This window comes from Lolium perenne, chromosome 5 (assembly GCF_019359855.2).
Source record: "Lolium perenne isolate Kyuss_39 chromosome 5, Kyuss_2.0, whole genome shotgun sequence".
In the NCBI taxonomy this organism is placed as follows: Eukaryota; Viridiplantae; Streptophyta; class Magnoliopsida; order Poales; family Poaceae; genus Lolium; species Lolium perenne.
Genome location: NC_067248.2, coordinates 154339439 through 154356234, shown reverse-complemented (window position 1 = coordinate 154356234; position 16796 = coordinate 154339439). Strand labels below are relative to the sequence as shown.

Genomic DNA, 16796 nt, shown 5'->3' with positions numbered 1-16796 from the left:
ACGCCAGCAAGGGCATAACAATGCACATACATATCATGATGACTACTATGAGATTTACTTAGGGCATTACGACAAAGAACATAGACCGCTATCCAACTTGCATCTATGCCTAAAAAGTCCACCTTCGGGTTAGCATCCGCACCCCTTCCAGTATTAAGTTGCAAACAACAGACAATTGCATTAAGTACTGTGCGTAATGTAAACAATACAAATATCCTTAGACAAAGCATTGATGTTTTATCCCTAGTGGCAACAACACATCCATAACCTTAGAACTTTCTGTCACTGTCCCAGATTCAATGGAGGCATGAACCCACTATCTAGCATAAATACCCCCTCTTGGAGTTACAAGTATCAACTTGGCCAGAGCCCCTACTAGCAACAGAGAGCATGCAAGATCATAAACAACACATATATGATAGATCGATAATCAACTTGACATAGTATTCCATATTCATCGGATCCCAACAAACACAACATGTAGCATTACAATAAGATGATCTTGATCATGATAGGCAGCTCACAAGATCTAAACATGATGGCATAATAGGAGAAGACAACCATCTAGCTACTGCTATGGACCCATAGTCCAAGGATGAACTACTCACGCATCAGCCCGGAGGCGGGCATGGTGATGTAGAGCCCTCCGGTGATGATTCCCCTCTCCGGCAGGGTGCCGGAGGTGATCTTCAGAACCCCCCGAGATGGGGTTGACGACGGCGGCGTCTCAGGAACTTTTCTCATATCGTGGCTCTCGGTACTAGGGTTTTCCGATACGAAGGAATATATAGGCGAAGAGGCAGCGTCGGGGGAGCTAGGGGGTGGCCTCCCCATACCTGGGCGCGTCGGGGGAGCCAGGGGTGGCCTCCCCATACCTGGGCGCTCCAGGGGCTAGGCCGCGCCGCCCTATGGGGTGGCCCCCCTGCTGGCCGCCTCCGACTCTTCTTCGATGTTCTGGAATCCTCCGTGGAAAATAGGACCGTGGGCTTTTGTTTCGTCCAATTCCGAGAATATTTCCTGTGTAGGATTTCTGAAACCAAAAACAGCAGAAAACAGGAACTGGCGCTTCGGCATCTTGTTAATAGGTTAGTACCGGAAAATGCATAAAAATGATATAAAGTATGAATAAAACATGTAGGTATTGTCATAAAACTAGCATGGAACATAAGAAATTATAGATACGTTGGAGACGTATCAGGCATCTGGACTTAAAAATCCGGGTGTTGACACAGGCGGAGGGACTCCACCAGCCCTAGCTGACCCACTAGGTGGGAAGGTGGAGTCCATGGTGGAGTCCACCTCCATGGCCGGCCAACACCAAAAGGAAAGGCGGGATTTCCCACCTTGACTAGGTTTTGACTTTTACATATATGGTAGGTTTTCAATAGGACTCCCATGAGGAGTATGATTGGAGCCTAGGGTTTTCCACCTATATAAAGGGGAGAGGAGGGGAGGGGCTGGCCACCACATTGGCCACACCACCCAAGGGCACCAAGGCCGGCGCCCAGCCCCTCTCTCCCAAACCCTAGCGCCACCCTCCTCCACTCTCTCCCGCACGGCTACGGCGAAGCCCTACAGGAGATCTCCACCACCACCGTCACCACGCCGTCGTGCTGCCGGGATTTCGAGGATGATCTACTACTTCCGCTGCCCGCTAGAACGGGGAGAAGGATGTCTTCATCAACACCGTACGTGTGACCGAGTGCGGAGGTGCTGCCCGATTGCAGCACCGTCAGGATCTTCTACTCGCTCCTGAGAGCGGCAAGTGATCGACTACATCATCCACGAGATTTATCACGTTAACGCTTAGCGATCTTCGAGGGTACGTTGCTCCCATCTCGTTGCTACCATCTATTAGATTAGATCTTGGATTGTTATTCGTTTTTGCGGTAGAATTTTTTGTTTTCTGTGCTACGAATCCCTACAAATCGAACTACTTAGGGGCTATCGAATGCTACATCGTGACAGGGTAGTTATAAAGGTAGCTTTCGGATTTGTCCTAAAGCATGCTGCGAGGCATGGTCAATCAAGATGAGATTTGCCCCTCTCTTCATGAGAGAGATATCTCTGGGGCCCTCGAGTCATCGGATCCAGAAGTACATGGTCGTACTACATAAGGTTAAGAATTAACCTAGTAAGGAATTCCAAATCACATGATCGAGAAAGAGTGGTTAGCTTGGAGATGATCGAATATCATGAGGCAAAAGGAAAGGCGTGTACAAAACATTGTGATGGTTCATCCGATATGATCTTTACGCATGTTTAGGAGTAGAAGTACTCGTGTCATGTCTATTTGCATGTGAACCTATAGGGCCACACACTTAAGGGCTGGAAGCCTAATTCGGATTGGATTCCGCATTAGACCAAGCTTAAGGTACTAATGGAACTCAAACGTTGGAGCCCAACTTGGACGCCTATATAAGAAAGGGTGGAGCGAGCTGATTAGGGTTGAATCACTCCATCCAGCCGCGACTCCTCTCACGCCTTAGTTGCACGTGTGGACCTAGCAATCCGACATGCAACGCTTCCACTCCGTACGTGTGGATACCTTGGAGGTGTTGTATCTATAGCACTTGGACGAGCCACACGAGAGGGAGCTGTTCGTGGGACGAGGAGGAGGACGTATGAAGGTGATATTAATGTGCAATACCTCTATAAATCAGTATGCATGTGGTATTGTTTTCTCCTCTTAGTGAAAAAATAAACAGTGTTGGTGTGGGGTTTCTGCAAAAGAAAAGGAAAAGACAAGATGGGAACTCATCATCAGAAAACAAAACAAAACAATGGTAAGCAAAAAAGGAAAAGCGCGTTGACGATTTGACCCCTCCGGTGTCCGGACGCTTGTCTCTCAGAAAAGAAAGGAGAAACATGTCAAAAAAGAAAAAGAAAGGAGAAAAGAAAAGGCCAACCCTGTATTATTTCCCCTCCTTTCCCTTCCCACAGCAGCAGTCCCCCGCTCACTCCCTCACTTCCATGGTAGAGAGAGTGGTTGGGGGCCTCTAATGGCGCGCCGCTCCTGCTTCCTCCTTCTCCTCTCGCTCCACATCGCGCTGCTGCTGCTGCTGCTGATCCCCTGCTACGGCCAGGTACCCGCCGGTTCTTTAATCTTTCTTTCTTTTCTTCAATTGCTCGGTGCGTGCTGTATCCCGATCAAGTTCTTTCCCAATTCGATCTGACCCGCGCTGCCTCACTTCTTAATTACATTAGCATTTTTTTGCTAGAAAGATACATGAACTCAATTGGTCTAGGTATCTCGCTCTTCCTAAAAATCATGCGATCTTTGAGCGAGGTGTTTGCTTGTCAGAGACGGTTCTTGCAGCCTGAATTCAGTGCTCGCTCTTGCTTGCAGGTCGGCAATTCGTGCTCGTCGGCCCGCGACTGCGGGGTGGGCCTGTACTGCGGCGATTGCGCCGCCTCCGGCAGGAAGCAGCCGTCCTGCATCAGGGACCTGGCCATCCAGCCCACCTCCATCGTAATCCTTCACACCCCCTTCACTGCTTGCTTCTACTAGCTTGTGTTGAGCAGATTATTCATCTCACCTGTGCTCTCGAACCATGGGATGGGGGCATGCTGGTTTTGTTCAGGTCAAGGGGCTGCCCTTTAACAGGTACTCATGGCTGGTCACCCATAACTCATTCTCCATTGTCGGCGAGCCGTCGCGCACCGGGGTCGAGAGGGTTACGTTTTACAACCAGGAAGACACTGTCACCAACCAACTCAGGGTAACTATTCTGGATATATTTGGACAATTCCTGGGTTATATATATGTTCCTGAATTTGTAGGGTGGGTGTTATTTTAGTTTTTTCTGCTCGTTTATATATTGGGTGTTTGCAGAATGGAGTGAGGGGATTGATGCTGGATATGTATGACTTTGGCGGTGACGTCTGGCTCTGCCACTCTTTGCAAGGGAAATGCTACAACTTCACCGCTTTTGTAAGTTTTATTCTTTGTAGACAAAATCTAGTATTTGGCATTTCATTGCTAGTTAAGCCACCACAAATGCAGTTCAGTGGTAGCCATATGTTAAATTTAGAAATTCATGACAAAAGCGGCTTGTGTTTATTTGCTACTCGTATGATTCTATTGTGGATTCTATTGTTTCCTTATAATCTTTAGTTGGAACTAAAGAAATGGAAGTTAATTGATTCTTTTCCAGAATTCATCATTAACGTTGCGGCTTGCAAGATATCGTAGATGTTAGGGCTCCCAGACTAATGTTTGAATGGAATATAATGTTAGGAACCAGCAATTGACACGTTGAAAGAGGTTGAAGCGTTTCTATCTGAGAACCCCACAGAGATTGTCACGATATTCATCGAGGATTACGTCCATTCACCGATGGGATTAAGCAAACTGTTTACTGCTGCTGACTTGATGAAGTATTGGTACCCTATATCAGAAATGCCAACTAGCGGCCAGGACTGGCCAAGCGTTACAGATATGGCTGCAAAGAACCACAGGTTGCTAGTGTTCACTTCCGATGCTTCAAAGGAGGCTAGTGAAGGAATAGCTTACCAGTGGAGCTATTTGCTGGAGAATGAATGTAAGTATCGCTTTCTGGGCTTCCATAAAATTAATAGAAGACTAAGTTCTTCTTCCTATTATGGGTAGTGATAGGCTACCTTTACCATATTGTGATGTGCAAATCTTAAATAAAATCTGTATTACCGAATCTCCTCAGTTCAGAGGTAGATATGGCAATCACAGTACTTATATGTCTCAAGAACCTTATCTTACATTGATTTCACCCCAGTCCGCCACCTCCAGTAACCGATTTATTGGACCATCAAATTCCTGTATGGTGATTAATTTGCTCCAAAGTTTTTTTTTTGTACCGAGTTTGCTACAAAGATGACTGAGAGCTGGACATTTGTTGATTCAGCACAAAATCTAGTGCAGAACTAATTGAGTAGTTTTGTTTTTTCACATATCAACATTGGTATAGGTATCTGGCAAAAAATGGCATAAGTAGCACTGTTTTCAGTAGTTATATCTCCTATCACTCTAATAATATTATTCTGTCAAGATCATGATACTATAATAGCAGCACACATAGTTTTGTTTATATTCTTGGTTTTTGAGTCATTTTGAGGTACTTAAATTTATTCATTTGGACAAGTTGAAATTTTCTTTTACTGATAAGTTGAATACTTCACCTGCCAATGTATATGGTCCCAAGATTGATTCATAGTAATGTTGTCATCGGTGCCTAATTACCTCAAAGAATGCATACTCAATTACTTGTACATGAAAGTTTATATTATGGTTTGAGAATAGCTATTCTACGTAAAGCAGCAAACATGTAAAAACATCTGAAGTGAATATGGGGCTGTAATACTCCTGTATTTGTTGGTCTTATTGACTAACTAAGATTTTTTTTAAAGTTTTTTTTTCCTTTGCCTCTTCTATAATAGTCAAGAAGTAAAGTATGGGCTGAATGGTAACTGCGGCAATATAGAAAGGGAAGGAACGACATATGTGCTTCCTCTGCATGACATGTTATTGTATTGAATATAATTGTAAAGCATGCTCGGTAGAGGTACCATGATGCATTGTTGTTTAGATCAGGAACGAATAAACATGTTTTTGCCCTCTTTGACCGGGTTTGGCCACACTAAGTCTTCAGTTGATGGGGAGTCAATCCTTTCTATATATTACCGAGCTCATGTGCTAGTTCCACCGGAATAGAGATCCACACAAGCCCAACATACCATTAGATGTTTGATAATTAAGAAGCACGTTGGCTATTTTGAAAGAAAAAAAAACATAGCATATGAGAATTTAAATTATCTGATTAGTATTTTCTATTTAAAACATTGATGCAAAACTTTTTTTTACCTTGTTGGTGTTAAAGTGTATGTGGGTTGCCCACCTTCTCCATCAATTCGGACTTTTGGTTCTACTGGCTGGTGCATTAAACTTTACATGGTATCAGGGTAGAGGTCTTGGGTTCAAGTCTCGGCTTTCACGATATAATAATAAGTTACTCTTGTTCTCTTTCTGTCCACCTGTAGGCCTCATGGAGTCACACGTGAAAGGGGGTGTTAAAGTAGATGTGGATTGGCCACCTTCCCTCCATCAGTTCCTTAACATTCGAAGGGGAGGCCCTACCTAAATTCATTAAAAACCATGGTCTGAAAGGTCATATTGAAAATTTACATGCAAAACGAGAAAGAAAGAAAGAGCCCAACGAGCAAGAAATAGTTATTTTGTATGCTAGTTTTGTGGACCATATAGTGGTTATATTGGTAGATACTATTACTTAGCTTGCACATAACTCTACTTAATTGATTTACCTTTTCTAAGTTCCTTTGACCACAAATATAAGAGCTCTTATTTTATACGTATTCTCATTTTATTCCCGTGACCATGACAGCTGGAGATCCAGGTATCGAGCCTGGCTCTTGCCCAAACAGAAAGGAATCCCAGCCACTAAATGCAAGATCTGCATCTCTGATTCTGCAAAATTACTTCCCAACAATTCCTGTTCAGAGTGAAGCATGCAAAGAGAATTCTGTTGGACTACCACAGATGGTCCAAACATGTTATGCTGCAGCTGGAAATAGAATCCCGAACTTTATAGCTTTGAATTTTTACATGGTAATACTTTATTCACAGCTCCCCACAAATACCAACAATATATGTTTGGTAGTATCCCATGTAAGTATGGAATTGTTCTTATATGATAACATGTGCAGCGAAGCGATGGTGGTGGTGTTTTTGATGTTCAAGACAGAATCAATGGCCTCACGCTCTGTGGTTGCAACAGCATTGCAGCCTGCCAGGTAACTGTGAAGTCATGTATTTCTTTCAACAAAAAACTGTAGACCTAGGATTTGGTGTAAGATCCACGTTAACACTGGAACACCTTTTCCAACCATAATTCATGCTATATTATAAAACAGTATTAACAATGAAATACTTTGTGCCACTTCTGCTAAGTTATACAGTTTCAGCCATAATTAGCTCAGGTTTATCAGCATGACTCCACTTCGTATATTTTAGAAGACATCATTCTTGTTTTGGCACATACAGTTTTTGTCATCTTTTATATTTTAAATGCCACTTAGTTATTGAAGTCTCACCGAGAAATGTATGCAGGCTGGGGCACCAGCGGGTGCATGCAAGAACACTGGAGCACCAAATACTGGAGCACCGAATCGAACCACCTCTTCCTCTTCTATAAATGGAAACGTGATTTCAGGAACTATAGAATTCAAATCGCCTGCTTCAAGGACCAGCAGCACTTCCACCTGGAGGAACTTTGTTGTTTCGCTAAGTCTGGTGTTGATTCTTAAGGCGTTTTGATTTTTCAGGGTTTACTGTTCATGTCTTTTCTATGGTCTTGTGTGATGGGATGATTAGTTAGTAGCTTGCTAGCTTTATTATAGGCTATATTCAGAGAAATAGATAATGAGATTGGGCTCAGAGTGGATAGAACAAACAGTGTGGAATGCTGCCAATCTTACTTTGGCGGTTTGTCCCCCTCGCAAAGTACAAGTAAAGTTATTAAATTATAATTCTTGTATTGGTCAATATCAAAACAGAAGTTTTTTTTATGGTGTCGAGTTCTACAAGGTACCATTAAATTGTCAGTAAAAACAGAAGTGTTTTATATTTCTACATCTTTACTATTATATTCGAGTTGGTCGTAGGTCGTAAAACTTGTTTGGTGAAGGAGATTCAGAGCATCTGAACCGTACAATCTAATCTCACGGCTCAACATATCATTCACACAAACCTTGCGATGCCCTCAGGTGGTAAATAATCATTGAAAGGAAAGCTATCTTCTCCTTCCAATCAATCTTTATTTTTATTTTTATTACCTCGATTTCAATTGCTACAAACTTGGAAAGAACAAATTAACGTAGCCAAATATTTCCTTTCCTCAACAGACATCACGTCAATCGCGGGAGTTTTTCTCCACGGAGGGTTCAATCTATCCTCATCGCCTATCGTCGTGCCATCTCCCACCAGTGTCCTTGTTTCCTCGACTTCAGAGGGGCTAGCTGTCGTGGATGTCACATGAACATCCGTCGCCATCTTCAACGAGCTCCTGTAATTGCTACCAGCTCGCATGTATACGCCCTCCCACGCCTCCGGATCAGGTTCTCCTGCAACTTTCTTGTAAGATCATTCTATGTCGTGCAACTCGCGATGGTAGTTGGTAAGGATTTGTACTGGAGATCCAGTTTGGTGTGTGTTGAGGATTTGTACTGGCGACCAATCTTCATCTAATATCTGAATCGAAGTCATAGGTCAAGAGTTTGCATGCATGAGAACAACCACCTCCATGTAAGAATTCACTTAGTAACAGCTCGGTCAAATAAATGCAAGCGGTAAGATCAATTCTTCACGACTAACCATATCATACAGGCTGCCCATATTGATTCAAGAAACAGTGCACAAACTGTTCAGCAACTTTCTTGACAACTTTTAAGATCCATTCAACATGGTACTTGGGACTGTCTTAAAATATTTTTGGAGCCTTTTCCTTCGGTATAGTTTCTCACAAGAAGACAATCATTCATTTAGTCATCCAAGTATTCTAATAAAATTATAAGATAATCGGATCACTGAGAGTAACCATAAGAAAGATATCATTAATTTTTTCAAGAATATGATATCATAGAATTGTCCAAGAAACATTTGGAACCAGCAATACCTACAGCAAAAACCTGCATAAGATAAATAAGAATCAATCTCTTGCCTTGGTTAGAACATTCTCATAGCTGACCTTCCGATAGGTGAGAAGAAAAAGAACAAATCAAGTTCTGTGGTACACTGCTGCTAAATAAAAAACTTTTACAATTTGTTAGCAGAAACAAAACATGCAGGAGTAAGTGAGGTGAATTATGGAGAGTACTAGGCCACACAGATAAAGATAGGTGAGCAGCCCAGTCCGGTGATGCAGCGTCTTTGTTCTCTTGGGTTTGCTGTCCTCAAGCCACTGATGGCGGTGCCCACTGCTCCTCCTGCTCCTCATCGTCAAAGAAGGCCATGAACCCTGTGGCTTCTCTATTGACGTCAACTCGCTTCGCCACTCCTGGTACTCGCTTCGCCTCGCCAGATTCACTGTCGGCGGGTGATAACTCTTAATTCTTACATGCAGTGGCTGGAACTTCTGCTTAAATCAATTATGTTAAAAATGGTGTTCTTTTAGCAAATATCTTTTTTAGATTGTTAGTTTTTTCATCTGCCAAATCCATAGATATCATTGACATTTTTGTAACCAGATTAAGTACTTGCATATTTAAGTTCAATTTAAACAGAAAAATTGAGGAACAATTGATGTCAATTAATAGAGCAAAATCCATGCCAAGTGAATAGCTTATAGTTATAGGTAAATCCTACCAAGGGCCCCTGCACCAGCTGCATAGTTTCCCCTTTAACCCTTACAACATTTAGTCAAATATTTCCTTTTCTACATAATATAGTGTGTGTTACATTCAAACTGAAATACATTGGAACCTTGAGTAAATAAGATGCATGGACCGTACGATGGTGTAAAAAAAAGATGACTGAACTGTAACTTGAGTAAACATGACTTCAGTCTGGCATTCATTCAATCAGGTAATCTATGGAGCATCTAAGCAAAAAGAAACACATGTGGAACTTTTTATTGATCTTAGTTTTCTTCCTCACATTATTCCTACCAGTTGAGAAAACAATAGAATACTGCATCTGAATCTTCGCTGGGGGAGATTACCAAATAAAGGAGAAAATGAAACAATGGGAGCTAAACAAGGCGTTTGCACGCGTTAAACATGGTGGCACACATTAAACATACAAACATGTACTTATATATTGAATTTAATGTTATAGAATTTTCGGTGATCATAATCCAACACCGATGTTCAAGGAAATGGTCGGTTCAATTTATGTAATATACACATATTTCTTCATATGTATTATCAATCAAGTGCTCAACTTACAAATTGATATGAATTTTTCCTGCAACTTGTTTGTAAGGTCATCCAATGTCATGCAATTCACGATGGTAGTTGTTCAAGGATTTTCATGGGCAATTCAGTTTGGTGTGTGTTAAAGACATTTTGGAGGCTAAAATTTTCTACTTCTTCACTTCGGAAATGACCTCATTTTTTTCATTGCAGACAAGTGAGTTTAAAAATACATTGGAATGATCCAGATGGTGCTATTTTCACGAGTATGATAAGATTCCTAGAACAAATCCTATTGTGTGATGTCATGATGCACTCTACATAATAATTGATTTGCATTGCAATATAACAACTGGTTACCCTCACGGGTTATATCACTTTATTTGTTTCATCTCTGGTTGTATTGAAATTTTCAATACTCTTTTTGCTTATTTCCAATATCACGTTATAGTCTCTTTATTTACTCAATGAGGTGAGCATTTGCGGTTTGGTGGACGCCGACAATAGCCACGTGGGTGTGGGGGCCCTTGAAGGTGAGGCGTGCATCCGCGCGTGCCACCACAGCCAACACTCGTGAGCTGTGGCGCCATGACCGGGAGCGGGAAGCCAGTGAGAGGAACATGGTGGTTGATTGCCTGGCAGCTTGATGTACCAGCAACAATCACCGACGCCGAATCCGAAACTATTGGAAGGATTTGGGATAGGTGGAAGTGAAAATGTAAGCTATAGTGAATTAGAAACAAAGATATTTATATTTGGTGGTCAAAAGGAGGACTAAACTTTGAGGTGAATACAAAGCAGGGTAGGAAATAAAAAGAGCTTGTATGTTATAAGGATCTTCCATAGCAACGCACGGGCATTCAACTAGTAGAAAAGAACATGGGAGTGATGTTTTGGCACATGGAAACATGGGAGTGATGTTTTGGCACATGGAAACATGGGAGTGTATGCTCCTTTTATTTTGAAATGCATGTTAGACACATTTTGAAATGTTAAAAAGTTTGAAACAAAAATTTCGCACGTACATATTCATGTGCTACGCGATCACAAAGTCGTTCCATGAAAAATCGACTTGTCCTGTGGCGTGTGTAAAAAAGATAAAATTCCGTGCTAAAACAAAGATTTATCACAAGATAAATTTTCTTTTTTTCACGTAGACTATAATTTTTTTTTTTTGTGAGAACTTGATGAACACACATATGTTATGGAGATGTACATGTAATTTTTTTTGTCAATTTTTTTTAACACTTGAAAATATGTTTTTATGTTACACTGGTGGAAAAAAGGGCTTTGGTCGCGGTTGGCAACTGCCATTAGTCGCGGTGGCGCAACCGCGACCAAAGCAGCGCGACTAAAGGCCCCCCCCCCTTTAGTCGCGGTTCCTTACGAACCGCGACTAAAGGCCCGTCCACGTGGGCCGCAGGCGAGCGCCAGGGCGGAGGACCTTTAGTCGCGGTTCTTCTGGCCAACCGCGACTAAAGGCCTCCGCAGGGTTTAGGGTTTTAGCCCCCCTCCCCCTAAATCTGGTTTCTTTTTAATTTGTATTGTTTTATTTCTTTTGGGTTTTAATTTTGAAGGAGTTTCACATATTCTACGGTACTGTATACATACATGCATATGAATGTACAATTTCAAACAAATTTGAAATTAGAACCAAAAAGAATTCAAGAGGAATATACAATATATATTCAATATCGGATGACCATATACAATATATATTCAATATCGGATGACCATATACAATTTTGAACAAGTTAGTTACAAATTCTGGTGCATATAAAGTTCTACGTCATCGTAATAGTGTTCTCCTATAGGATCGATGACTTCCCTCGCCAACCATCCAGCTAGTTCCTCTTGAAGTGGTCGGAAGCGAGCTTCTGGACTAAGCGTCTTCCGGAGGTTATTCCTCAGGATGTTGTTCTCACACGTCTGGTCCCGCTCATTGCAGTATCTCCGGATCCTCTCACAAAGATAGTATCCACATAGATTGGTCCCCGGTGGCTGAATATCCCCAGTCGTCCGCACTGCCATTTTAAAATGTAGCTCTTTTTTGAATTCACCGACCTTGGTATCTACGAACCGTCTCCAAACCCTACGAGGCAAAGAAAATTAAATAAACAAGAGAGTTATTAATTAGTTACTTGATATTAGGAAATGATGAACGAAATAGGCCGATCGATATAGAGCGCAAATGAATGAAAATAATTACTTTTGCATCATTTTTCTCATGTCGCCCCAAAGCGCCGGATCCATATTCAGAGAGTCGTGGACGAGAACCGAGGAGGTCTGAACTTTAATTACCATAAGAATCCGGTGGAACCTGCGGACACGATACATGCACAAATCATGCATAACTCATCGATTAGCCACATACCATGCATGGAGTAAACAAAAGAGAATGTGCTCAAGACAGAAACACTCACCCAAAATGGTAAGGAAATAGAATATCACTTTTATTCTTGCTGTTTTCTAATAAACCGCCACAGGTCATCCTCCACGTCGGCGGGGTGGTGTTCTAACACATGTGAATTAACGATGTGTGGGTCAATGAACCCAACATCATGGATGTTCCTTATTCGCATTTCCCGCTTCTTCATTCTCGCATAATAGCGTACACAACAAGATAGTTAGGACAAGTGCAGGCAATGAACGAGATGGGGTAGAAATTAATAAATCACTTACGTAACGTAGCAACCGATGATAGATTTGTCGAGGTCGCGCAGATTGAACAGCTGGAACAATTCACTCGAGATGAATTTGTACCCGGTAATGTTTGAAGTGATGCTCATATCTAACTTCCGCATAGATATACTCTTTGGCGTTTTTATGTTTTATGTAACCCTTGTACCAATTTAGCGAGACCTTTCATTTGTCGAGGTAGATCCTCTTCTGCGCAGGCTCGACGAGAGGGCCATTCTTCACATATGTAAATACTACGTCCTTCATTGGCGCCTCATCAAGGCCTAGCGATTGCACGAAGAGTGATACCTAACTCGGCCGCTTGTTCTCGGCACTCGTTACGATCCAATCCATGTCTTTGCCGCAGCTGCTATGATATCGGGGCATCCGGATCGGCGGCTTGCACTATGAGCGGGGCGATCGATTGTTTACTTTGTTCCCCGAGCTGGGCAACTTCTTTCCCCCTTTCTAATTTTGACTCGGCCTCGTCCTCCAAGGCTTTCTTCTCCGCCAACTCTTTCCTGTTCTTGAACGCGAGTGCTTGCCTACGAAGTTCACGTAAATAGTCGTCAGGCAGATTCTTCGCGGCTTGGGACGGTGTGTTCAAAAATGACTTAGCCCACTGCTTTTGCTTGTCGAATATACGGCTTGGGCTCGCCCTCTCTTTTCTTCTTGCACTCCGCCTTCCATTTCTCATCTTTGAGCAGCCACGGCCGCTGCATTTTCCTCGACACTAAGTTCCCAAGGCCTCGGGATGAGAGGCTTCATGATGGCTCTGGTATCTTTGTTTTCTTAGGTACATAAGGGTCCGGGTTAATAACCCGGGACTGCACGCTTCTTCGCCGGAGGTGGATTGGGGCGGTGTCTGCTGATCACCCGCCGGACGAGGACTAGGGGCGGCGTCTGCTACCCGCCGACGACGGGGCGGCGGCGTCGGGCGACGTGAAGGAGGTGTATTAGGTGAAGCACCACCACCACCGCCGCCACCGCCACCGTCACCGCCACCGCCACCGCCACCGCCACCGCCACCACCGTAGGGGGGTGGACTTGTTGGCGCCTCGCCTGGAAACTTGATAAACTTCTTCTGCCATAGAATGAACTGGCGCTTGACATCTCCAAGTCTTTTCACCCCTTCGTGTGTAGCAATGTCAATGTCCAGGTCCTCAAACCCTTGGACTATCTCCTCCACCGTCACACGAGCATAGCCATCTTGAATGGGGTTGTTGTGGTGGAGTGCTCCAGTGGCAAAGCACTGCCGATGGCTACCTTCATGGACATGTTCCCGATAGGATAATACAGATGACATGCTTTCATCTCCTTTATATCGTCCACGGGGTAGCGAGGAGGCTCCGGTGCAGTAATTTCGACCACCGCAGGCTCCGGTGCAGTAATTTCTATCGTCGGTGCACCAGCCGGTGAGGCCTCCGTGGAAGCCACGCTGCTTCTTCTCCGCTGCTGGCTTCCGAGATCCATTGGATGATCTTCAGCATGCTGCACCCGAGCTGCATCTCTTTCGGCGACTAGTACACTCACGGTTTTCTTCATCACATCCATTTCCGTTACCAACTTCGCCACAACATCTGCATCCCGATCCATCTTTCTCTTACGGCTTCTCAGAATCGTACGGGTCATCGTTCGGGGAACCCTACTTTCCACGGAATGGGCCCCATGCCTCGTATACGTCCTCCGTGTTCAGGATTCCCGAGGGCTTTTGTCGGGCGTCGTTCTCTCTGTTGAACCTGATCCTCCCCTCTTGAGCCTCCCTCATTGCCTCAATAAGCTTTTTGGTGGGTGTAATTATTTTGCCCTGGTAAACACACTCCCCTGTCTCCGGGTTCAGCGATCCCCCATGCCCGTACCACCAGCTTTTGGCCCTTGGGTCCCATCCCTCCGTACCTGGACGGATTCCTCGCGCCCTCGGCTCGTTCTCCATCTTCTCCCACTTAGGCTGCCAAAAGCGATACCCTCCTGGCCCCATTTTATGATTGTACTCCTTCTTGGCCGCATTTTCCTTATTTTTTCGATAGTTCAAGGAACTGCTCCGATTTCTTTTGCTTCACAAATTCTGGCCAATCATGTTGCGCTTTCTCATATTGTCCTTTGAAATCCGGAGTCTTGCCCTGGTTGACAAAGTCATGGGCTAGATTTTGCTTGTATTTCCTAATGCGTTGGCCATCCTAGAAAGAGCGAACTGTTTGACTAGCTTGCGCCTCTTCTTGTTTTCCGCAATCTTGTTACCCTCCTCATCGTATTTGCGGTATTCCGGAGGTAGAACGAAATGTTCCATAAGCTTGTTGAAGCAATCTTTTTTTCTCTCTTATCGACAAAAGTGAAACCAACACGTGCCTTCTTTGGCTCATTCCACTCCTGGCGGGTGATCGAGACGTTGTCTCTAACAACGGCTCCGCATTGGCTGACAAACTTGGTGGCGTTCTTGCTTTGGGCTCCCTGCCGCCTGCTGTTGCTTCGTCGACAACATCGATGGTGCATGTTTCTCCCTGCTTTCATCGTCTTGGTTGCGCCACGCTTTGACGACGTACTCGATTTTTTCGACGATCCGCCGAGGGCTAAAATAAGAAAGAGAGTCGCGCGCGTTAGTACACACACATTTATTCAAATCGATTAGTTTGTATCACCGTACGCTCAATATGTATATATATATACCTCGGCGCGGAGGTGGTTGCTACTTCCAATTGAAGATCGTCGTTTATCGACGTTTCTTCGGCATCATCCGCTTGCCGACGGCGCCCTTCATCTTCACACTCAAGGTTCAGATAAGAAGAGATATCATCTTCTTCTTCTCCGGTCGGCACATATGGAATATCGCCTTTGATGATGCCGAACATATGGTCTTCAGCGTCCGGATCATAGTTGTCCAGAATCGGGTCAGCTCTATCGTCCGCCATATGTCAGTCCTGAAAACATGTAGTCAAAACAAATTAATTGTGTATATGCCAGCATTATCACATCTCTTCTACATATAAAGAGAGACGGCGACGAGGGAGGCGAGAGAGGGGGGACGCAGTGACCGCGTGACCGAGAGAACGGTGACGGTGGCGAAAGGGCGGTGGCGAAAGGGCGGTGGCGGTGACGAGGACACATAACCCTCGCGGTGGCGGTGGCGCGTTGACGGCGTTGGCGTTGGCGCGTTGAATAGAGGCGGTAGCGTTGACGGCGTTACATTTTTATGAATAGGTAGCGTTTGACGGCGTTGACGGTGTTGGCGACGGTACGGCGGCGAAACCACGGCGACAACGACGAAGGAGTTATAGTTAATTATATAGTTAAAATTAAAAATAACAAACATAATTACAAAATTACAAAATTTTAAGTTTTTTAAGTTCTTTTTGTTAAGTATATAGTTAAAATTTAGTTCTTTTTAAGTTCTTAAAATTTAGTTCTTTTTAAGTTTATAGTTCTTTTTGTTAAGTATATAGTCCCGAAAACTTTTATGATAAGTTCTTTTTAAGTTTATAGTTCTTTTTGTTAAGTTTACAAAATTTAGTTCTTTTTAAGTTTATAGTTTTTTTGTTAATTATCAAATTTTACCGTTTTCTAAAACTAATTAACTAGTTAAAACTAAAAAACCTAAAAAACTAAAAAAAAAAAAAAAAGGCGGCCGGCGCCCACACGATCTCTACGTTGACAAGCGCGCGTGCGCGCGCGGCAACACAGGCGCCGGCGCCGGCGGCGAGAGCGGCGTTGGGCGGCGAGCGAGGCGCCACGCGCGCGGCCGTGGCGAGGGCGCGCGGCGTTGGGCGAGCGAGAGGCGGCACGCGCCGTGGCCGGCGAGAGGGAGGAGCGGGCCGGGGAGACGGCGCGCGGCGACGAGAGGGAGGCGGGGCGACGGCGCGCGGCAACGTACGGCGGCGCGAGGAGTTCAGCGCGGCGACGAGGGCGTCGAGGAGGCGCGGCGGCGAGCACGGACTCTGCAGAGAAACGAGGAGGCGCGGCGGAGAAGAAGAGGAACTGGCGCTTGGCGCCGCGCGCGCGTATTTATAACCCCCCCCCTTTAGTCGCGGTTGGGGACGCGACCCGCGACTAAAGGGTACCCTTTAGTCGCGGTTGGCCAGACCAACCGCGACTAAACGGTTTTTTCGCCGGTTTTTCGTTCCTGTTGAAGGACCCTTTAGTCGCGGTTGGCGAGGCCAACCGCGACAAAAGGTCATTTTTAAAATTAATTTTCATTTTCAAATGAGAAAAAAAAAAAAATT

At 44.3% G+C, this 16796-nt stretch overlaps 1 protein-coding gene across 1 annotated transcript; it reads left to right on the top strand.

Annotated features, from left to right (window-relative positions):
- Positions 1–2897: 2897 nt before the first annotated feature.
- Positions 2898–7560, top strand: LOC127300296 (PI-PLC X domain-containing protein At5g67130). Its single transcript, XM_051330396.2, has 8 exons — positions 2898–3086; positions 3350–3472; positions 3585–3722; positions 3836–3934; positions 4241–4544; positions 6378–6601; positions 6700–6786; positions 7103–7560. Exons 1-8 carry the CDS (start codon positions 3003–3005, stop codon positions 7307–7309), a joined length of 1266 nt encoding a protein of 421 aa, XP_051186356.1. The 5' UTR covers positions 2898–3002; the 3' UTR covers positions 7310–7560.
- The last annotated feature ends 9236 nt before the right edge of the window (positions 7561–16796 follow it).

Bases quoted from the DNA above. Each gene is read 5' to 3' on its own strand.
- LOC127300296 (XM_051330396.2), top strand. From the start codon at position 3,003: ATGGCGCGCCGCTCCTGCTTCCTCCTTCTCCTCTCGCTCCACATCGCG. The intron at 3,473-3,584 runs GTAATCCTTCAC...GGTTTTGTTCAG, and splicing joins CCATCCAGCCCACCTCCATC to GTCAAGGGGCTGCCCTTTAA. The intron at 4,545-6,377 runs GTAAGTATCGCT...TGACCATGACAG, and splicing joins CTATTTGCTGGAGAATGAAT to CTGGAGATCCAGGTATCGAG.